We start from the raw sequence: 23,757 nt of genomic DNA on the forward strand, positions 1-23,757 counted from the left end.
TGAAACAGGCTATATTCACTCTTTTCCTACTTCTTAGCAATGTGAGGCAACACTTTTCAAATGCCATAGGCACACAGTATTTGGGCTGCACACCCTCTGGGGTCTTAGAATACACACGGTGAAATGCAATCCCTTGTGGAAGGCTTGTTTAAGGGGTAGTGAACACAAAGATTTAGTTTCACTAATACAGGTTTAGGCAACTTTAAAATATAAAAGATACCTAGTTACAATGAAACTACTGCAAACTCTTCAATGGTGTCTTTTCAAGGCAAATATAAAGTTTATAAAACTATAACAGAAAACCATTAAGGCTAATACAGCATAACACAGCTCTCTTACAGAGGCTAAGCAGAACCTCATTGAAAGGCAAGAGGGACAGCAGGGTCCAGCGATCACAGGAGATATCCCTGCACCCATCTGTACCATTAACTCATTCACATACTTGAGTCTGATCTACCTGTAAAATAAAGAATAGCTGTCTGCTCTGTGCAATGACAACAGCCTGCCTATGACCTTGGTCAGTCAGTAATAAAGCTAAATCCTGCTTTGTGCAGGACAGCATAATTACATTGCTTGAGTTCTCAGCAAGGATGAAATCTGAGCCACTCTTATACATTACTTTGCAAGGACCTAGGAGCATCTCCACCAATGCACTTCACCACAGGCTGCCTAAGCCTGTAATGAATGCTGCCCTTAATCTGCTTCCAAAGTCAGCCTAGCCCATCAGCATTAGAATTCTCCAGGACTCCCCACCATGTCCTCAGTCCGGGAATGACCTGTGCTTGTAAACCTATCCGGTGCCTGCCTCTTGCATATTGTGGCAACAGACTTGAAAGCTGGAAATGAAAAAAAAAACCCAAAAAACACCAACCCAATAAACAACACCCTAACTCCCTCCCTGAAAAATCAGGTGTATTTGTAAGAACCGAGACTGAACTTGAGCTGTTGCCTCACCTACACTCCAAATTCTTGGGTTCTGAGCATGTAACCTTTGGGCAAAAGAATCTACGTTACAAAGATGGGGAGGAAGAAAGCAGAAGGTGTGGGCAGTCAGCTTCCTTCACTTCCTTTAAAAAGCAGAGTCTGTTTAATGACACTATTCTTTTTTACATAGAAAGAGTGGGAAAAGCGGGATAAACAAACACAAATAACTTTTCAAGGCAAATTTTCCTCCAGACAAGAGGAAGACACTGCACTGTGTTCTGTATACTGAGCATAAGTACAGCACTGCAGTGGCATTTAATTTCACAGCTTCTTCCCTCTTGCCTCTCTAATTACCTTTAACCTCAGAGGTGCTTTCACATGGTGATTCACCAAGGTGCACTGAAACACTTTTGACAGGAGACCATTACAAGACTTATGGCAGAACAGACATAAACAGTTCTGCTGCAGAACTGTTTATTTCAACCAAATTTCAACCAAATGAATGTGAATAACGCAAACCCTGTGAAAACCAATTAGCTTATCAAAACCAACACTTTGACATCAGAGTTCTTGTGGTGTAGCAGAACTAAACCCAAGTGATACACTCTGTACATACCTACATACAGGCAGATATCCATTTCTGTTCACACACATGCTGTAGATGGGATGCCAAGCCCACACCTTTCACTGCATGACCTGCTTTCAGGTATTTTACAAATATAGCAAACTACTAATGTAGCAAGCTACATTAAAGCTTTTTGTGCTGGGTGTTTGCCTCAAAGCAGTTTTGGTGTTAAAGCTTTTGCTGGAACAATTTGGGGGCTTGTTTTGTTGTTCAGTTGTGGTTTTTTTTAAAAGGGAATACATGGAGTAATGTTATGCCACACAGGAAAAGAAGCCCTGCCCTGTTGTTCTGAGAAGCTTCAGTGCCTCTGTACTCAGCCTTGACATTTGACAGGTAAGCCAACCTTTGTGGTGTTGCTGAGACAACCCGTGCAAATTTGGCCTAGATACTGGCATCTGAGGGGAAAAAAACCTGACTTAGAGTTGCTGCATCCTCACAAGCTTAAACCTCCTTCACAGTGAGAACGTTCCAGGCCACACAGAGATAGGTCAATAGGAGATTTTCTGCAGTTTGGGCACTGCCAGGAGACTGGCATTGGGCTCCAGATCTCCAAGCAGCATGAGTGCCTCTCATGTGCTTCAGTCACCACCAGTTGGCACCAGACAGTAACAAGAAACAGCTCCCACATTGAGAGGATGGAAGGCAGTCTGAAAACGAGTCCTTCGGGCACAGTTCTCCTGTGCAACTTCTGTAAATATTATACACACACATATATACATTCATATACAGTAAGCAGTCCAATAAATACACCACATCAGTTCTTTTGACAAAGCACTGATGTTTCTCTTAGTTTTCTGAACCAGAACTTGCTCACAGAAATACTCTGGAGAGATGATGCGACTCTACATTTAGCTCTCCTTGCTCTGCCTTTGATGAGCCCAAAATGCTGAATTCAAATATTAACTCAGTGTGAACTCAAAACAAGTCATCATTCAGGCACACGTCCCCCTGAAACCCATTAGCCACAGCAGATTAACCCAGACAGTAAATGCCTTCTGGCCATCCCAACTACTGGAGCAGTTACACTTCTCTTTCAGCAGTGTGGCTGATCAGAGGATCACTCTGATCTACTGTCCTCTCCAGCAGAGTTCTGTGCCCATCCATGCTGCCATGGACGTCTCTCGTCCAGCTGTCGGATATGCCCACAGGGCTTTCTGCCACGGGGCTGTCTGTGCTGGCCAAGCTCCCCGACCGAGAGCGGTAAGGAGGAAGGTCTGCCTGATTAGGGGGTTCAGATTCACAACAGTAAGGTGGTGGAGGAAGGTCAAACCAAGGTGGTCTGCTGTAAGACACAACACAGTAAGAAGTTACTGAAAACAGTGAGACAGAAGATTGCACTCCAATGATGAAAAAAACCAAACAGTATTTCTTAGCTTTTCAATTATGACACAGATCAAGAGATCTCAGACCTGCTCACATTATTCAGGTAATTTCAAAATATCCACACCACCACTAGGAAGCAAGGTTTGTGGCCAAGGTGCAATATAGTAATTACAGCCAACCAATTTAACAATCCACATGCTGAGTTAGATGGCTGTGAACTTCCAACAAAGCTGGCTCAAAGACAGCTGTGCAAGAGGCAAAAAACTTTTCTGTTTAACATTTACTCCAGAGAAAACACTAAAAGAAGTCACATTAAGTGGTGAATTTACACCTGTAGATGATGATGCGAGCAGAAGAAAGCTCCAAGGAAACTTCCACTAAGTGACAGAGATTAATGGCTTACAGTCTACAAATAAATAACAAACTGAATTCTCCACACTGACAAATCACTTTGGCTGTCATGAGATCACACGCAGAACAACTGTTAAGCAGGCACAGGCAAGATGAGCACTGCATTCAGCACTGCATTGTTCTGATAGCAAGCAAGTAAGGGTTGAGCAGATTGGTAACAGGCACTGGGAGCAATTAGCTCCAAAACTGCTGATGGTTTTATCAGTGCAGGTGAAAAGTGATTACAATCTGGACACCTGCTCATTTAGTTGTCCTTAATAATGAAAATATATCATAATTATGAAAGTCAACATTAAGACAAGGGACCTGCAGCGAATAGGAATTTACAATTATTCTTAAATCCCACAGTTTGTACTGTAAATACCAACAGGGTGATAGTGAACAATCTGAATTGTTAAAGTTTGTACCATATCCTTTTTAGGTACAGGGATGTCTGCTTACAAGTTTTGTTTGGAAAGACTTTACAGACAGAGGTTAAAATGAAGGTTAATTATCTACAAATAAAACCAGTGTCATAACTACATAACTCCAAAAGCATCACATACAAGCCACACCCACACCAAACTTCAAAGCACTTTCTGCTATTTAAATTAGGAAGAGGCCTTTCCAGAGTTCTGTTCTTTTCTTCTCTTGGTAAAAGGTAAAACAGTGCAAACCAGAAGAATTATACAGTTCTTTATAAAAGAACTGAAGAACAATCTCACCTTTATAGCGTTATCATAAATGAACAGGGCTGTATTTTTTCAGTGCTATGACCTACAACTTACCTGGGGTTTTTTTGGTGAAACTCCAAATGCAGTTTTCACATTTTGATTTCAGACTGGCACAGGTTATCACTACTAGACAAGCGATACATTATCCTGCCATTCTTAAATTCTTACTACCAATATGTGCTAAGAGACCTGAGTTTGCCTCAAACCCCTTTTAATACCAGTAACAGTAAACAGACCTGAGGACCATGAACGAGCTCAGATTTACTGAAACTTGACTCTGTGCAGGTGAGAGAAGCACAGCACTGGACTTATGTCAACAGCAGCAGTAAGTGGGGAGCAGCAGCACAGGTTACCACCAGCAGAGGGATGCTTTGGGGAGGCCACACTCAGCTCCTGTACATACCTTTGGTCGAGCACGGCCTCTGAATAGGACGGTGGGGAGTCCAGCTCCACTGGCCTGGGGTAGGGCTGGCTGGCCACGTACTGGATGCCGTTGTTGACGTTGTAGGTGACGCTGCAGTGGTGTGGGTGGTCGAGGACCACCAGGCGGGACAGCAGCACCGGGTGCTGCAGGCGATGCACCGGCAGCGTCATCAGATTGTTGCGCTTGCGCTGGTGGTGCAGCACCAAGGCCAGGAAGGCCACCACGAGCACGAAAATGACAGAGCTGCCAATGATGGCATAGGTAATGCTCGGGTAGTAAAGCAGCTGATTTTCAGAGGTCACGTAATCCTGGCCGCTCCCTCCCTCTGCAAGACAAAAGGAAAAGGAAGCCTGAGATTGGTTTCAATATAAAATTGATTTTGTCCTACGCTGTGTTTTCTGCTAACACGCTGCGTGACAAAGAAAGTTTTTCCTTTTTCCTTCAGATTGTGAAAATGAGCTCATTAAAAGCATGTGCATGCAAATTGGAGATGGTAAATTATCCCTCAGTCCATCCTCATCCATAGTAGTGCCAGCATGTAAATTACTAGGGAGAGATAAGCTGAGAAAGAGGAAAATACACATTGTAGTAGGAAGCATGAGCATTATCATGGGAGTATCTCCCTCACCCATACCTAACAGTCACAGCTTTGGTTTCCAGAGGTGAGATACCCAGTTCCAAGCCATAAGCACAATACTTCAGCTGCACCTGGCAATGCTCACTAGAATCAGACTTACAGAAGGTGCAACATATTTTGGCTGTCTTTTTTTTTTACTTTACATTCCCCTGACACCATTTAAGCCCCACATCCACAAAGACATGCAGCCATTGAGCAATACATTTTTGGGCAGGAATCTCTCTTTCTGTGCAGCCTGTAATTCCTTATGGCCTCAAACAGGCTATTCTGACATTCATCTACCTCAAGAAAAATATGAGGCTGAGTAAAAACCAAACCAAACTAAACAAACAGAACCTCAAAATCCACACAATTGTGGATGATCCATCCAAATTCTTAATTTCCTACTGCCGGCACAGTTAAGTCTTGGCACGTGATTTTCCTCTCTTTTCCTTATCAAGCAAAACTGCTTTTCAGTCATTCAGAATTGCAACAGAACCACTAACATATTTCTCTAACAACAGATAATGAAATATACACTGTGTCCAGCATAATGGAAGATATTTACTCAAGCGCCCAGTGTTTTCATCCAAGATGCTTTAGGTATCTCTCTCAATATTTCATTTTGGTAGTTCACTTCCATGGTTAAACACCAAACCACAATTTCCAGCATCAGTAAATACAGCTTCTGCATTTGTCAGTAAAACAATACAACATAAAAGGGCTAATCCTTTAAACATCTCCATTTTAAAGCATACTTTCATAAGAAGAGATGAGATGGGAAAAAAAGACTAACAGAACGAAGAAAACATGATTTCTTCGTTATGAGAGTAGTGAGGCACTGGAACAGGTTGCTCAGAGAAGCTGTGGATGCCCCATGCCAAGAACTGCTCAAGGCCAGGCTGGATGGGGCTCTGAGCAACCTGGTCTAGGGAAAGGCTTCCCTGCTCCCAGCAGGGGGGCTGGAATGAGAAGGTCTTTATGGTTCATTCCAACCCAAGCCATTCTGTGATTACTGATCCTGATACCAACTACGAAAACTACCACTCAGATAGAGCTGTTCCACTGACGATGCCACTGCAACCACAGACCAAAGCTATGCAGGACAGATGCAAGCCAGACTTTCCTGATACTTAGTGTAACACCTCAGGGAAGATCTTTGCTAACTTTATTTCCCTGTGCAACCGTACTAGAGAAAGCAGAAATTACTGTTTCCAGTCAACAGTTGGTCTCTGGCTCACTCGGCAAAGTGAACCAAGTCTGCATGAGGAATGTAAATGAGAACAGAAGGAAGGAAAGGAATTGACATGCATTAGTAATTTTAATTACAGCTCATCACATATTACTCTGTCTCCTTTAATACACTCACTAAATTCAACAGCTGAGAAATGAATTCATGTCATGCATTGCAGACAAGGGCCAGTGCAGGGAATATAATGACAAGCAGATCATTTTTATGCAAGCATCAAGAAGTTTACTTGCAAGGACTGACCCATGGATGAATACTACTACCTGCAGCAAGTGCAAGGAAGGTAAATCTATTATGACATCCCAGTAAAATACATTGGACACTCAGTACATTGGCATAAGGCTGAAAACAGGATCCCTTTGCAGACCTGATGAGACCTAATTAGTTACCATGGGGTCATTCTGCAGCAGCTGTAGAATTATTCTCTGTATAATCTCCATCTTACTAAAAAGGGGAGAAAAATGAGAAGTGAATTATCCATCAACTTTTTTTCCCAAACTTTTAAAGTTATCCACCTGTTTAGGATAACATCTTCTAGGTCCTACAAGAACCAGTTCTATAAATCCAAACAAGTTAACTAGACTGCTGAAGAAAAAACTGCTTTGTCAAAAGTCAGATGGGATCTGATGACCAGCTTCACAACAATGTGAAACAAAACATCTCTTATCTGATTTTACAGTCCTTTTCATACAACAACCATAGACATTTTGCAGAGATTTGGGATAACTTTGCAGCGAACACACTGTTTTGGAGATTTGGGATTACTGTGGCTAATGAAACATTTATTTACCAGTAACTCTATTCCTTTTTGGGTGTTCAGATCTGTTTCTCGTACTCCCATTTAATTAATTGTCTTTCTGAAACCAAGAGCAATCTAAGGGTATGCCTACAGATCTTTGTAGAGGTCTCTGAACCAGAAGAGCTATTAGGGTGCTGTTTTGAAAGTGCTGTCTGGTGCAACCTTTGAACCAGCCAAAGCAGCAATATTGCATTTGGGACTAGAATTAGCATCTCCATCAGTTCAGCTAATTCTAGCCCATGTGTGTCCAACATGAAGCAGCACAGGGGAGTACAGATATATCCTGTGAAGAGGAAAGAATCTGGTTCATTTGTCGAGTGCTCTTTCTTGCACCCCAGGCAGGGCTGAGGATTTGCACAGAGACACCCTCCCCACACAAAGGATCCAGCTCCCTAGACATGCATAGCCTTTATACCTGTCCCGGAACACTCTGTACCTGAGATGGAGTTCTAATCAGGAAGCTTCAGCTACCACTGAAACTAAATATTTTTTCACCACAAAAACAACATTACTCTTACTTTATTGGTGGATTTTCTGGGCCAGGAAGACATAACCTTAAGGTCCTTTAGCAATTCACACTCACAAGTGAAGTCCAGGGGCACTTCACTTTTGCTGTGATATGATTTATTCCACAAAGACCAACCTGTACCTAATCTCTCTTTTCTAGCAAGGCCAGTAAATCCAAGCCTGCAAAAGATGAAAGTAACATTACCTGAGCCTATCAGCACTGCTTGGCTTGCAGTCCTAGAGGGGTGAACTGCCCTTAATGGTCTTCCAAAGTAACATTTGACAAGAAAATTGCTCTATGGCATAGCTAAAACAAAACCTGGTAAAGAACTAGGAGACAGTTTTGCATACAGGAGACTTTTGCATCAAGTTTTTGCTTTGTCTTCCTATGTACCTGATCATGTTAAAATAAGTAACTGTTTAGAATTCCTTGATAACATTCTGGTTTTTTTGTAGAGCCTGGTGAATATTCAAGGTTTGGAAGGGAATGAGGGGTACTGAGCTGAGACTGCCTGATGAACCTCTATCCATCTGGCACTCGATGTAAAAGGGAGACGGTGAGATAAAGAGAGCACCTGAAAACTGTCTGTAGGACATGCACGACTACTTAAAGAAACAAAATCCATGACTCTTTAGCTCTGCTCTAATAACTTTCAGCAAATGTTTACACATCACAGAAGTCATTTAACTGAATTTCTTCGTAATTCAGTTATCATCTCCCAGGAGAAGCAGGCATTATCCAGGTAGGTTTAAAAAGCTCTGTCTGTTCTGCTACTAACCACAAATGTATGAAAAACAGTGAGTGGGGAAACAAATTTCATTTAAATTCATGGAGTATTTACTATTTTGTGCCTTTTTTTTTTTCCCCTTAAGAAGATTCATTTTCTATCATGCCACATATAAACAGTTTATCAATGCCACTTATGCCTATTAAACCCCAGTATCTGGGAAATGCCAAATTCACAGATTAGAGATTTTTGGAGTGTAAAAAGCCTTGTGAACAATTTAGGAAAACACTGATAAAGGAAACATAGCAGGTTGTGCTTAAAAGTCTACTTTATTGACTGTGAACAAATTTGCTGTCTCAAAGTTTAAAAAAGATCTGAGAGTAACTGCATTAAGTCTGCCAGACACAGGGATGAGAGGCTATTATTTTATCTTTCACAATCCTCTGCTCAAGTCTGGCTTTTCACAGTTCATTGGAGAAAAAGCTTTTGAAATACATAATCTGAGCAGACATCTGTAGCCTTAATGAGCACGAGTCACGGTCCATCTCCAACAAAGATGCTACTGTAACAACACATTTAAATTCCAACTGGTTAAAGTGCAGAGCTGCAGCTTGGAAGGTTAAAGAACAAAAATCAAATGCAGACAGGCAGAGCCTCTGCACATTATTTACTTTTTGTGTTTGGAGCTCTTAGGGCATCCAGCTAAGTCTCTCAAAACTCTTATTAAATTTTTCATCCTTGATGATTTTATGTACCATTAAAGAAGCCTTTCATAGATTTTTGTGCACTGAACTCTCAGAATGTTCTTTATTCTAGTGATGTTTTTCTAACTGACTTATCTTTTTCCCTATTGCCCTTCTCAGTGTTACAAACAAGATTTCTCTCAGGCAACACAGCACCTTTACCTCATGAAGCCTCCTGCTAGGTTACCACTGTTCCCCTCCTGAACAGCTTCACAGTTCTCATGGACACCAGAGACAAGGGTTTGTTTTCAACTGCATTCAAAGTGTGTTTTTGCCCTGCTATGGCTTTCTCTGTTTCAGGCACAGAATAGAGATTCACTAATGGAAGTGTTACACATACTAAACAGGTCTTATCTATGGGAATTGGCCAAAGGAATACAATATGATTACATTTTTGCTTAACAGGTACTTGGTAAACGGGTAAGATTTCTGGGAAGGCACCAGGATGAAGCTCCTTCCAGGTATGTCTGTAAGTTACAGCTGCACAGACAGACAACAGGCACCTGCACAGATGTCGTGGCTTCAAATGGCACCAAGGTTATCCTGTGTTTAACTCCCTGCTAATCACAGGGGTCCCAAATGCCCAGAATCACAGCAAACAGAACAGCCCTTCATCCAAGAAGTTGGAGCAAAGGGTGGATCTATTCCCAGGTCTTGAAGTTGCCCATCAGGTAATTTTCTCCACCTCTGCCTGGCTAGCCCCACCTGAGAACTAGATAGTGACGTTCCCAGGACATTCTCCAAAGGTGTTTCATACTGACAAGAACTACATTTTCCTGAAAAGTGTTTCAAATATCAGTCAAAAGTCTTAAATACCACTGGATGCTCTGTCTTTACCTATTCTTTCAGATGACTGGAAAGAAAGTCATGACCTTGCCTGCACAAACACAGCAGGACCTCTTGATATGAAGAACTAGTTAGCTGTACATATATATTTATATATTTACATCCCTATTGATACTAGTACAGCAATTTCAGCTCAGAGCAATGAAAGAATTTCTCTGCATAATGCACTTTAGAGGCTCTGAGCAAAATAATGGTTACTGCTCCCAAGAATGCAAAGCTAAGTGTAAGTCTTGGAACTATATATAATTATAAAAGTAGCTAGCAAGACACAGATAAACCTAAGGATAGTAGCAGTCAGCAGAATTAGAAGTAGTGCCAGCATGTCTCATTCAGTGCACCAGAATGGGTGCATTACCAGTGCCTTCCTCCCCAGACTTAAATCCTCATCCTGACCACACGCTGCAAGAGCTGTGCTTTCAAGTCTTTGCAGCTGCTCTAAATGAGCAGCTGAGTCAGCCTGAAGATCAAGAGCCTCACCTCTCACATGCCATCCTTTTTTATCTTCTGCAGGGCAGGATAATTACTCCATGCACTTCACACACACACACAAAGAAAAGCAGAAAACTGAGCAAATAAGTAGAGAACTAAGAAATACTTAGCAGTAGTCATAGCAACCAAAGTTCTAAAATTAACTTGGCAGCAATGTAAAAACCTGCAAAGCCAAAACCTGCCATAAAGCGCAGAAACAAAAGGTCCAGGCTTGGCAGCTGGAGGGAGCCCAAGGAGGAAATTAAAGTGTTACTCAGAAGTAATTTAGAATTACTCCAGCACTGATCTATGCAGCAGTTCCTGGACACATGATAGGACAGCGGTGTACTTTGATTAAATCATAGCCACTAAAAAAACCCAGCCCAAAAGAAGGGTAAAACATAAAAAGGAAGAACTTTGTCCTGTAAGTCTCCTCTTTCTGGTTTGTAAATGTAGGGTCACCATTAAGAAGGCTACCATGAAATTAGTTACTATAGAGTTCAGGTAACATTTTAGGACAGGAAGATGCCACTCAGGAAGAGTATGGGGCACTGAAAGCTTTAAGGGCTACTTTGGCCCCTCCAAGCACTAAATCAAACCTGCTCTGCAGAAAGAAAATCTCTAACTGCACCCACCAGAAGGCTCTTTAGTAGACCAAGTTATAAAATAAATCAAGAATCTGCTTCAAAGAAAGAAAAACAGTATTATCTTCATAGCATAAACATGCTCTGGTGCTCTTGCTGAGCATGACATGACAACTACACACCTCCCAGGCTCTACTGCCATTTCAAACAAGGTGCCTAAGCTGAAGATAACAGTCACTGATCCTAAAGCATAGCCTGCTCCTTCCTCCAATCTCCCAAGAGATATTCCAGTCTCACACAGTATTCTCCAAGTGCATAAAAAGTCCAGGTTTGGGGTCTTTGGCTGCTGTGTAATCTCTTGTGTACCATTAGTGAGTAGTATAGGACAGTCTTGAAAGTTAAAACAATATAATATTTTAATGGGGATGTTAACAGAGCTATAAAACCCAACCAGCAAGACCCAAGCGCACTCAGTCTCCAATACTTAAGGAGTAATGGACATACACTAGAGTAAGTTCCATCTCATCATGAAAAAGAATTCCTTTACATTGAGGGTGACAGAACACTGGAACAGGTTGTCCAAGGAAATGATGTCATCTCTCTCTGGAGACATTCAAGAGGTCGCTTCCAACCCTAGTGATTCTTTGATTCTGTAACATCAGCTTCATCTTCACTTTAACTAAAGCATGCTATTTTCTACCAAAAACCCTTGGCATCACAGGCAAATATATGTGCAAGTGCACTGTGCTGTCTTCTGCAAAAGTTAATTGGAGCTCAGAGCCTGGACATTGTATCAGCTCCCTGCCAGTGCAAAGGCATGCCCTACCTTGATTAATTTTGAAAGGTCATCAGTACAATTCTAAGCCAAAAGTATGATGGAAAACAGGTTTGGCAAAGGCCGTGGGCGGCTCTGCCTTTCCTATTCTCTAAGTGTTTAGAATCCAAGTTTCCATGACATAATCCACTAACATTCCTTGGAATCATGTGAATATCTAGGAGGCAGAAAAACCCAACAAATAAAAACAGAAATTAAACTAATTAAAATGAAAATTTGTGGATGAAATGCTTGTGTTTTTATCATCTATCAACTGTGAAAAGAAATTACACCCATTGCAAAACTGTTACCAATTTATCTTGAGTGATCTATATGCCTGAAAAATGCATGTTATTTCAGCAGAATGTCTGGGAAAAGCTGAATGTGGGATGCTGTGCAGGACAGCTGAATTGCATTTTTAAAGTGTTTATTCTGGAGGCTGGCAAGAAGAGACACACAGTGCTCAGCTAGAATGTGCACATTGACTTTTTCCTGGGTTCTGATTAGTGCTATGAACAGCTGGAGCATAAGGAGGATAATAAGGCTTGAAGAAATACAGTGCAGGATTTATGGAGCCTGCAGTCAGGTATACATGACAAGAAATACTGCTTAAATGTGATTTAAATCTATTTTAGAGTAAGTTTATAATCAGTTTATAAATTTAGTCTAATCTTTCAAGAACTGTATTTTAATGGCTCTGATTTTTGAAAAAGTATTAGTACAACATCCATGTCCTATTTTACATATTAATATTGTCAATCGTACTTATTTTCCAGAATTGTGAAGAGGAGATGTTGCCAGATGCACAGAACACATAGTTTCACTTGTTCAAGAAGCTACTAACAATCTAGAAACCATGAGCAGGTAGTGATCCCAAATAAAAAAAGAAACAAATCTGCAGAGACAGAATACCTTCCAGGTCACCGAATCCCTTTCCATCAGCCATTCATTCATTCATACCTACTCAATGCCCCTTAAATGACTGCCTCCAGGATGCCACAGAAGGAACCAGCAGCAAATCCTCTCCTGCAAGAGCCTGCAGGCCACCCTCTGGCTCTAGGAATCATAAGGAGACTGAAGAGGAAAGGAAAGACTACAACAACTGAGCAATGTGGGCAGACACTGAGTCCAAAGCAAGATTAGCTCAGGGCTTGGCTCCAACAGACAGTGCACCTGTGTGAATTTACATTCTGAGATGCTTTCCCTCTTAAAATTATCTTGACTTTGCATTACATTTGTTTGACACACAAACTAACGTTTCCCTTAGGCACAAGCTTTGTAAACTCAAGAAACTCCTGCCAAACAGCAGCCTCAGTAGCTTCACTGTTCAGGTTCCACCTCCAGGAAGGTCTTAAGAAACACTGCACCTGGATGCAAACCAAACTCTAAATATTTCCTTACATATGATATGCATGTACATACAACAGGGAAAAAAAAAGAGCAAAACACAACAGCAGAGAAGACAGCAACTGGCTGTGAAAGCAGCTCTTGCACCGCCCTTTTTGGCCTTCCTGATCACAAGACCCTGACTGTCAAATGCCAGAGAAAGAGAGAGGGAGGAAGAAAGAACAGAGAAGCAAATGAGGCAAAGAGAATAAAAAGAAAAAAGCTGCATTTGAAAGCTAGTGTACACAAATGGGACACTAACAAGCATCTGGAAGGCATTAACACCAGGAAGAAGATAAACATGTGCTTTTCACCCTCGGATAAAAATCTCACTTGATAGAAGAGATGACACTGAAAATAGGGAGTGGGAGGGAAACATTCAAAGGCTGTGGCTGCTGTGGCTCATTAGAAAACTGAAAGCTTTTCAGGGGGGTCCAAAAGGCTCTGCTCTGAACCTGAAACTATTCAGTAATTACCTGAATGACAGAGAATGATTATTCAGCTTGCTGTTAGGCACATCAACCCAGCTAGATGAGATCAAAATTAAAACTTATTTTAAAATAGCAGAAATGGTCAGGATCGCATGCAGTCAGGTGTCAGCAGGGAACAGTATGTTCACTGGCAGTGAAAAATACAAACCCAACAGAATCTAGCTCTAGCAAGGTGTGTGCTCAAGCATATATCCAGCTCAGGACATCACACTTTAAAAAAAAGAGCAAAGGTGAATCATAGCTTGATGGAGAACAACATGAAGATGCCCACATAGACACTAACTACCAAGAAGGGATTGTTTAGGCTGAAGAAAACATCGCAGGGAAGCCTATAATATGTTAAAATACAGAAGTTTGAAATTAATGAGAATCAAAACCATGCCTGCTCTAACAATGTAAGCACAGGGCTTTCAAACACTGCAGTGTTTGAACAAACACTGAAGTGTCCCAAATTACTAATGTGAGAAATCACAGCTTTATTTCACACATCTAATTGATTAGAGCTGTCACCTCTGTCAGTGAATAAACACTAGTAGCACCACGTGCCTCCATGCCTAGAATTCCAGTTACACTGATCACTCTGATGGTTTTTCCATAGGGACTATCATTCCTGTAAGTCCTCAGGAGAGTTTCTCAGTTTTTCAGATGAATATAAAAAAAATTCCGATAATTTTAAAGTATGTACAATCCAGGCTGAATTTGAACCACTGACCTCCAAAGGGAAGGCACCACAGTAACTTACTTACCTACATGGGTAGCTCTGGTGTGAGGTGCAACTTGGAAAATGGCAAGGAGAATGCAGCACTTGGAACAGATCCCCTTGAGCTAGCAATGGTCTAGCTGTGCTTTGGAAATACCCTGAGACCTCTGACAGTCCTGAATGCATACACTGGCCTGCAGTCAGAAATAACAACACTTTCACCCTGCCAATCAAATAACCCAAAATACCTCACAGAACCTAAATTTGGGTTATTTCTCCTGGTGAGCTGACACACCTGTGTTTGTTTCACCAAACCTGTCTTCAGATGCACAGAAAAAATACGAAAAACACCTTCTAACAATGAGGATGGAGGCCCTCTTGTAAAGAGCTTTTATATCACTTGTTACATGATCCCATTATTCTCCCAAGTTCAGTAGGAGTTCATACTTCATTGACAAATCAATAAATTCTGTAAGCCTTAGAAGCCAGCCATGCATTCGGAATGGAAGGAGGAGCTCAGCCCCTCCTTTAGAGTGCAGAGGACACTTGGACACCTTTACCCTGTGAATGGACTTAGTGTAACATTTCAGACAGTAAATCAAGATATTATAGTACCTGGGACTTGATCCAGAACCTTTTTTTTTGAAATATGCATTATAAAAATTTTGGTCTCACTTCAGCAAGTTTTCATATAAATAAATTTAGCAAAAAAAAAAACTTTAATTAGAGAACGGAGAAAATTGCTGCACTTGATGAAAGGCTGTTTATTCAGCACTGACAAATGCAGCCTAATGAATGTGAGAGTGCCAGATCTTATTCTTGCTGAAGATGTAGTCTTGCTTTTTGTTTCCAGAGAGATTGTGGAAACATTTATTTTCCCTTTGACCCTGGCTGACTGACTAAACTAGTCATACTGAATTGTGCAATTCTTGATATGAAAAGCATGTGTACAATGCAAGAAAGAAAAATGTATTTTAAAATTTGTATTAAGAGGCAAGAATCATAATTATTAATCACTATGTCAAGATAATTACTGTATGCAAGGGCAAATGAAGAGATTTTTGGTGGCATACTTATAGTTCTCGTTCTGCCTGAAAAGACTGGAGGCAAATAATAATGATTAGTACAGCTTAGCATAGTTTAAAAGGCACTGAATTAGCTAATATGTCACATGAGAACGAACCTTTATTGACAGAAACTTCAGCTAATGCATAGCAGTGGTAAAGAAGGTTAATAGAAAACTGGCTTATCACAAGGAAAGGATATTAACTGCATTATGGCATGATTCTGCAAAACCCCAATGAAACAATGTTTGAACACTGGCAGCCTATTTTGGTCAGCTTACTTGAAGACAGAATTAGGTTGATGGAGAGTGGAGCTTGAGAAACAAAGATGATGAATGGGGGAAACAGGGCTTAAATATCAAGAGACAAAAAAGCATGGTTTATTTAGTATTGAGAAAATATTACTAAAAGGAGATATGATTGAGGTATTTATAATAGCCTCTGGTTATAAAAAATAAGCTCAGTGACTAATTCTTAGATTATTGGACAGATCAGAACTAAAGGTGAACGAGGGTAAAAGGGAAAAGATGCAAGACAAATTTAATGAAACACTTCTCAGGAAGAAGAGAAAATAGGTAAAATGATGCTTCATGACTAAATTTAAACAAAAGCTGGGGGACTGTGTGGGCTGGGTAAAAGCTTCTAGGGAACATAATTTGTAATAGTTGAGACATGTTTCCACTTACACACACACAAGCATCTGCTGCAATTTTAAAAATCACTCTTAACAAAGGTTGAGAGTTTATCTAATTTGAAAGAGGAAGAAACAAAACCATTTACTACTACTCCTTTATAGTACAGATACAAATGGCCAACTATAGTATTTTTTAGCACTATTCCTTTAAGTATTTAAAGACAAATCACATAAATGTTACAGTAATCCAACAAGATAGGTAAACCTATTCCATATCTAAAAAGCAAGACTTAAATTAATAAAACAATTCCCTTGAAGTTGCAGAGCTAAAAATTGTCAGCCAGGATCAGAAACTGGGAATTCTCAGCTTCCATCAGCCATACCCTGCTCTCCACACACACAAAGACTTTAATGAATTATTTACTTTTTCTTTACTATCAAAGAGGAGGCAGCTTTATTGCTTTACTCTTAAGGTGCATTTAATTATCCTTGAGCAACCCAGTCCTGTCCTCCCCAGCACTCTGTGGTATTTTAACAAGCTGTCTATATACAGTGTTCACACGTTAAAGATGGAGGCTGATTTAATATGCCTATGTCTCAGCTTAAAAACTTGTTTAAACTCAAATTAGAAAAGAAAATTAAAAGAAAAAAAAAGACCAAATCACACTGGATTCTAGTCTAAGTGGAACAAATCAGGTATCTAAAAAATACTGAATAAAAATGCATAACAAACCACAGACACACACTGGTCTGCATGACTCCTTGCTCCTTTTACAAACAGTGTTAATTTTTCAGCAGATTTTGTAGCTGTAGATAAATATCCCATAAACAAAGACCTCTGGATGCTGAAGGCCTGACTGATCCTAACATAACAATTTAGCAGTCACTCTTACCTTGTACTTGATGGTTCCTCTGCATCATGCTCACCTCTGCAATTCTACATCCTTATTTTGAGTATTTTAAATACACAAACAACAAATTGCACAATTTGCTTTCATCAGGCTTTTCACAAAAGTTTCAAGAGCTGTAAAATTGGAACATAGTGGTTACCTGTAATTCATAAAGTGACAGATGACCTGCGAGACCTCTACCTAGGAAAAATAAAACCTAAAATGCAATTTTCACACACTGGGGAGTAACTATCCTGCCTTGGGAGTGTCACTGCAGTTTTGAAGGGATTAAAACAAAGAGCAGTCTCCATAACTAAGCCAGCTAAAAGTTTAATTAAATACAATTGCTTGCTGTGCTTCCCTTCCCCAAACAGCCTCATACATATTTATCACTGTAATTACAGCAGTAAAAACCTCCACAACTAATTATGCCATGCTTCTCATCTTCTGTATGCCTGGAATTTTTACATAATTACTACTGAAATTAATTGCAAGTTAGTTAATTTTGCACTTTGTCCTTTCAAGCTTAATTGAAAATTAAAATTTTTCAAACCAGTCATTCTTGAAAGCACGGTGCTTTTACCTCAGATGGTGCCATAACCAAAATGCTATTTTAATGGCTTTTAGTAATACAGCAGAGGGGAGTAGTGTAAATGTTATCATTTAAAATAAGAGAGCGTTGCTCTAATGTATATGTTCCATATGCTTGGTAGTGCTACACTTTCCATAGAATTTTCAGCCTGCCCAGTGGCCCTTGGTCTCTGGTGCAGTGCATTAGCATGTCATCCCTTGAGGCAGAGACTGCTCTCAGCCACACTTAGCTTACATAAAGCTCAAATAGAATTTCATTTGACTATGGTTTAAGCATTGTGCTAATATTTTAAGGGTGACTATTGATTTTGGATGTCCAGTTCTACAACTGATTTTGAAAAAGTAATGAACATTTCCTTCCTTAAGAGGTATGTGAAGAGGGGAAGAGCCAAGATTGGACTTGGTCTAGAAAAATAATTGCCCAAAAAGTTTTGACTTAGCCCAGGAAGCACACAGTGTCCTCATTTTCTAGGGTAGTCTCTGCAGTGAATTGTGATTTACTGATTTGGGAGTGCCTTTAATGAAGGACAACACAAAATCTTCCTATCAACTAAAGAAGTATCTTGATGCCATGCTGTGACAACAGACAGAAGATGCAGAACCCCTGGATGGGGATCCCAGCAATTTCCAAAACACAACTGGCACTCAAAAAGGACCAGTGACACATCTCAGCAAACCAGGGGACATTTCAGGGACCAACACCATATAGTCCCATGTAACTCAGCCCACTATTTTTATTATTTCACTATTATTTTCATTTAAACCTATGTCTTAGGATCTTATAACAGTGGCAATATTAGTGGGTTTTGCCCACTCAAATAATTCATTATTGTTTTAAACAAAACAACGTCTTTATTTCAAACACCTTTTCAATCTTAACTTCAAAGCTTCAATTCTTGCTGTGTTTATTTTTTTCCATCTGTCAAGAAATCTTGCAAATTTCTAATCAGATAGAAGACCTTCAAAAGCACAAGAGAACTTTGCTAGGAGAGCACTTGTTCCTCACTCCTTCACTATAAATCTCCATAAGCCAATGACTCAATGGGTAATTTTCCCTTTTAATCTTTTGTTTTCAATTTCTATGGAATCTTTCAATTCTGTAGACATATTTAAATTTCTGTAGATTTGTTCAATATCTTGTTGCAACAAAAATCAGAGTGGTTGGGGAGTAATCAAAAAGGTAATGAATAAGAAAAATCACTGAAAGTCAAGAGTCCAAGAATGCTAAGAAAGCTCTTTCAGCAAGTGTCAAAGACCTATGACAAGTGATCCCTTAGCAGTAAATGAATACAATATTTGTTCTGTCCGAGTAGACTAAGAGCTGCCAGTGAGTAGTTGTGAACCTGTGAGCCACATGTGTGTTATTAGCTATGAGGTTCTGAATAAACTAGACTGGTACAGTGTCAGAAAGTAATGATTTCTGTTTTACAGATAATTTGCATTTCAATGAGGAAAAACCCTACTTGTTTATTATGTCCAGTTTAAAAGTTGAAGCAAAACACGAATTCACTTGTGCATTTTCATAGACGGACTATAGTTCAATACTTCTACCCACATAAAATTACAAAGCTTTTTGTAAACCAGTCTCACATTTTCTTAACCAAAGAAACTTCATTCTGGTAGCAAGTGTTACACAGATGTATACACAAAAATACAATGAATGATTGAGTGTGAAATTCATGATATTTTGTACTCTGCACCTTTATCTGATGAAAGTCTTCTACGCTCTTATTTGAACCTCAGAAAACACGGTTCAAAAGTTTCATGCTAGTTCAGATGTTCTAAGGATTTCTCAGTGCATACCTACATACTACACTAAAAAGCATTTTTAAAACCTAAAAAGAGCAAGGAAAAAAAAATTCTGTCAGTGTTACACATGTTGACAGTCACTTATTTCAACTACCCCACCACAATACTTCTGCTTTAATTAAACATTAAATCAGTCAAGTAGGCATGCAGATTTAATTACTGCTGTGGTTTAAAATGAGCTTATTTTCCCTTGAAGCCAGTGAAGGTTAGCAGGATGACCTCAGTATAATGGAAAATCCTCAGTCTGGCAGGATGCTGGACATGAATTTGTCCCTTATGGCACAGTTTAAATATCATTCTCAGTAATGCAATGCTCACAAAGAAGTACTGGTTTTACAAGTTTAATCCAAACATACCTGAGGTCTATGGCAACTAATATTTGAAGGAAATAAATCAATCTCTTTTAGGCAAACAGCCTATTCAGCATTAACTTTGTCAGCCCAGTAAGACTGGACCTGATGCAGAAGTCCCCAGACTTTTTCATGTCTGATTGATACTTTTCTCCTCTGAATCATCACTGTGACCATTTCAGCCATCTCAGTGGGGGAGTCAGGGTCAGGTCACTTCAAGTGGAATGGTCAGAGCTCTCTTGGGAACAATGGGTGGTACAGGAAAGGGGAAAGAAAAGAGGAGTCTTTCAGGCCACATGGTATCAGTTCAAAGCAGCTCCCATCAGACGAGAGTGAGGATTGTCACCTTGAGCAGAGTCTTGTCCTGTTCACACCAGGGGACTGAAAGAGGTCAAGAGCACATCCACCACAATGATGGTAAGAAGTTCTGTTGTCTCCTGAGTTATGTCCTACAGGGACTTCTGGGATAGCTGTCAGCAATCTGAAACCCACCCACTGATTTCCAGACCTCTGTGAAGGACAATTTGTGTACACTTTTCTGCACTGAGATTTCTGACCAAGAATCCCAAAGGCTCTATGTCAGATGCAGACAGTGATTCTGGTTCCGGGCAAACCCCAAGCAATGAGGGCAATTATCTGCTTAGTGATAGATCTGAGTAGTTGAAAACAGGGCAAAGCTGTTTAGTAGGAGGCAACTACAGACATTTGTATTTATTAAAAACCTAAGTATGCAGTGAAAAGCAACGGGCAGCTGAGAAGGTACTTAGTAATAGAGTCCTCCTGCATTTAAAAATTGCAGATGTTCCTGAGTATCTTTGCAACCCTACTCTAATACTCTGTCTAGACAAAAACACCATAGAATGTATAACATATGACACTTTCTATACCCTCTGTGGGAATTCAGCAATAAATCAGGTTTTCAGACTCAGAAAAATTGCATTCTTTTGAAAGTGACTTGCCAAATTTCAGTAAAGGAAAGGTTTTCTGCCCTTGGGAACAAACCCATGATGCTTTAAGAATGAGTACCAAGAGATCATATCCAGGAAAATAACTGAACCAGTTTTGAAGTAATAGGACCTGCAGAGATCAAGGAGAAAACAATGACATTCTATGCTGCACACCCTCTTTTTAATGCTGCATCTTACACAAACACTCCAAACTTGACACTCATTGTACAGAACAAATATTATGCATGTTCTTCATTGCATGCTAATTCTGTAACAGAACTGCAGCATTATGACATTCAACACAAAATCAGTATTCTTCCATTCTCCTTCTTCACTAGCATCTGATAACAAAGGCAATTGGGGCTGTGATTCTTTCATCTCCCCAAGTTACTGAACCTACCCTCCAGGTTGAGGCCAAACAATTACAGAGTTCACCCAGGAAACAGGAGATGCCAAGTCTCATCTCTTCTGCAAGGACTGCTTATGCTTTCCTATATATATAAATACATGAACCCTACTTATGGAGAATGGAACACAGAGCTGCCTCCTCCCACACCTCTTTTGGATCATCCTCCCTCTTTCTCTCCCTTACTGACCCAAGGACTCTCCAATTCCCTCCTACAAAGCAATAAAATGATATAAAAAGAGTGTTTCCACCTATATACCCTGAAGCTGTAGAGTTCAAGGTTCTCTCTTAAGGTGTTTTGCTCATAAACATTTTAGGATGAGGGCAGCAAGGTGTTCCATTCTCCAACAAAGATTTAACTAACCCTGATAGAGGATGAAAGGGAAATTCAGCTTATCCTGAGTATTTCTGAGGTAAGTGAATGCAAATGTTACATTTCTGGTGGAAATTAATCCTGTTTGTGCACGTGAGCCCTTCACCTTGGGAGTCTTTGATAAATGAACTCCAGCTGAGAGCATCTCAGTCAGAGACGTGTGAAACCAAAGCCAAACTGCTCTGCTCCACCCAAATGGAAGCAGATACAGAACACTTCAGCTGCATTAATCCAGGCCCCTCTTTGGACTAACTGCTTGCTATACAGTGGCACAGATATTTCAAAACCACATCCTTCTCATTCAGTTATCTCCACCATCATCATCACCGTATTGTAGAAAGATTAGCAACAAACTTTCTTTCTGACTATGTCTTTGGCATAGTTTCTTTATTGAAACTCTAATGAAACTAATTCATTTGCTCACTAGTTGTTTGTTGTTCCACTGCTAACAGGATATACAGCATTTCACTCAATGAACTGCATATCCTTATTTAACAATCCTTTATACTGCACTGTTTTTAAATAAGGGACCAAGTGAAAAATCTGCTGCATTACATCATACAAGGCAAACACTTTCTTAAACAAGGAAAATTTGCTTTCATCTGAAGCCCACAGACCAACTTCATTGGTTCTATTTACTTATACTTGCTGAATGCATGCCACAAAGCATAAGTATCTGCATGGCAACACATGGTGTGTGATAAACATCTTAAAATACTTTATGGAAATTCCTTCTTTTCCAGCTCCTGTCCATCCTACACCTGAATTTTTAACACTTCAAGAGGTGACTTGAATAAATCCTAACTCAGACTGAATTGTATGAACATAGCCCAAGGTTCTGACTTTCTCCTGTAACTAATGACACCCTTATAAAGCACATAGTACATGCTCCTAACTATTTTTCTTGATAACCTATAGTAAATCAGGTATTCTGGAATTTTCCTTTCACCCCTCTGCTCTGACAAACTCCTGATCATTAAAATCTCAGAAAAAGATGCAAGCAAGTGCTTTCATCTGTCTAGAAGAATATTTTGAACTAGGCTGAAAATCAAGAAACAGAAGATACAGACCTCCACTATTCAAGCCACAACATGTCCATGGATGGAGTCTGTTGTGCATTACCAAAAGCTTTTTGGTAGGAAGAAAACATGCCAGGAACCTGTTCTCCAGTAATATATGTACATGTATATGAAAAAGAACACATCTGTTAAGACTGCATTAATGTTCAATTTTGATTGCTCTGGACAGACAGTTAAAAATTAACCTGCAATGTGGACTGAAAAAAACCCCAAACTTTCTACCCCTTCTAGTTAATACAGATGCGTTCTCCTCAGGAAGAAAAACACTTTTTTCTGTAGCACACAGAATTGTGAGTGCAGGTTTGCTGTTCTGCCTCGTGGTTATACTGTGCATTTAAATCATACACCATTTAAGATAAAATAATATGAAGTTTATGATCCTGTCAGTTTTTAAAAGCTAATGATATGTGCTACTTAAAGCAAACTGCAAGCCCAGTGGGAGGCATTATAATTAATACAGTTTGTTCAAAGAAAAACAAATGCAATTCCCCCTCATCTGTCAGCCAGCTGCACTGCAACCTGAATGCAAGCAACATGGAACAATAAAGCAAGAGTGTGAGAAAATCAGACAGAATTGGGGCTCAACAAAAACCAGTAAGACTATAACCACATCAATATCAGGCAGAAAAATTTGAGTTTGTAACATCTATTTAATAAATATAAAATTTCCCCATCTGTTCTGATTTCAGATTTATCTTTCCTAGCAGAGATTACAAGGCAATTTTGAAATGCTCCCTCCTAAGGAGAGCTCTTAAATTGTAATTATAAATTATGAGAATTTGCAAATTCAGGCACAGAGAAAAAGCACAGTAGAAAACAGGGGAAAGAACAAAGGAAAGTTTGCACAGCAGAATAGGCCATAGGAATTTCTCCCCAGTCCCTGAAATCACACCCACACCAATCAGTGGGTCCCATTAGACACTAATCTGATATTGATTTTAATCTCATTTACACCAGATTAATTGCTACAATACCAGATAACTTACTACTCATTTAAAATTGAGTATGTTATACTCAGATTAGGTCCTTAACATTTTGACAATCTTAATATTGATTCCCTCACAGCATCTAGTCTTGCAGAATTCCTCTAAGGACATCTACAAAGCCATTATTTCAATTTTTTTTTTAAAACAACACCACCAACAAAATTTAAAGACTGGCTGTCAAGCATTCACAACAAATTTGATCAGTACTTGCTAACATTTTCATGCTCCAATATTAGTATGGTACTTCCAAGCACTTGCTGAGGCTTGAAACAACAGA

At 39.8% G+C, this 23,757-nt stretch overlaps 1 protein-coding gene across 4 annotated transcripts in view; it reads right to left on the reverse strand.

The window, feature by feature from the left end:
* Positions 1 to 1,708: 1,708 nt before the first annotated feature.
* LDLRAD3 (low density lipoprotein receptor class A domain containing 3) overlaps positions 1,709 to 23,757 on the reverse strand; it is a 105,669-nt gene continuing 83,620 nt past the window's right edge. For 2 of the 4 annotated variants that reach the window (XM_026795009.2, XM_014268669.2), the window contains exons 5-6: positions 4,400 to 4,745; positions 1,709 to 2,828 (exon numbers count right to left, since the gene is read on the reverse strand). In XM_026795009.2, coding sequence (XP_026650810.1) covers positions 2,570 to 2,828; positions 4,400 to 4,745 — 605 coding nt within the window. In that variant the 3' untranslated portion in view covers positions 1,709 to 2,569. Of the gene's footprint in view, positions 2,832 to 4,399; positions 4,746 to 23,757 lie in introns of all 4 variants that reach the window. The other 2 variants (XM_014268663.2, XM_074543217.1) reach the window with 1 other exon arrangement.

Source organism: Zonotrichia albicollis, chromosome 6, assembly GCF_047830755.1.
Source record: "Zonotrichia albicollis isolate bZonAlb1 chromosome 6, bZonAlb1.hap1, whole genome shotgun sequence".
Taxonomy (NCBI): Eukaryota; Metazoa; Chordata; class Aves; order Passeriformes; family Passerellidae; genus Zonotrichia; species Zonotrichia albicollis.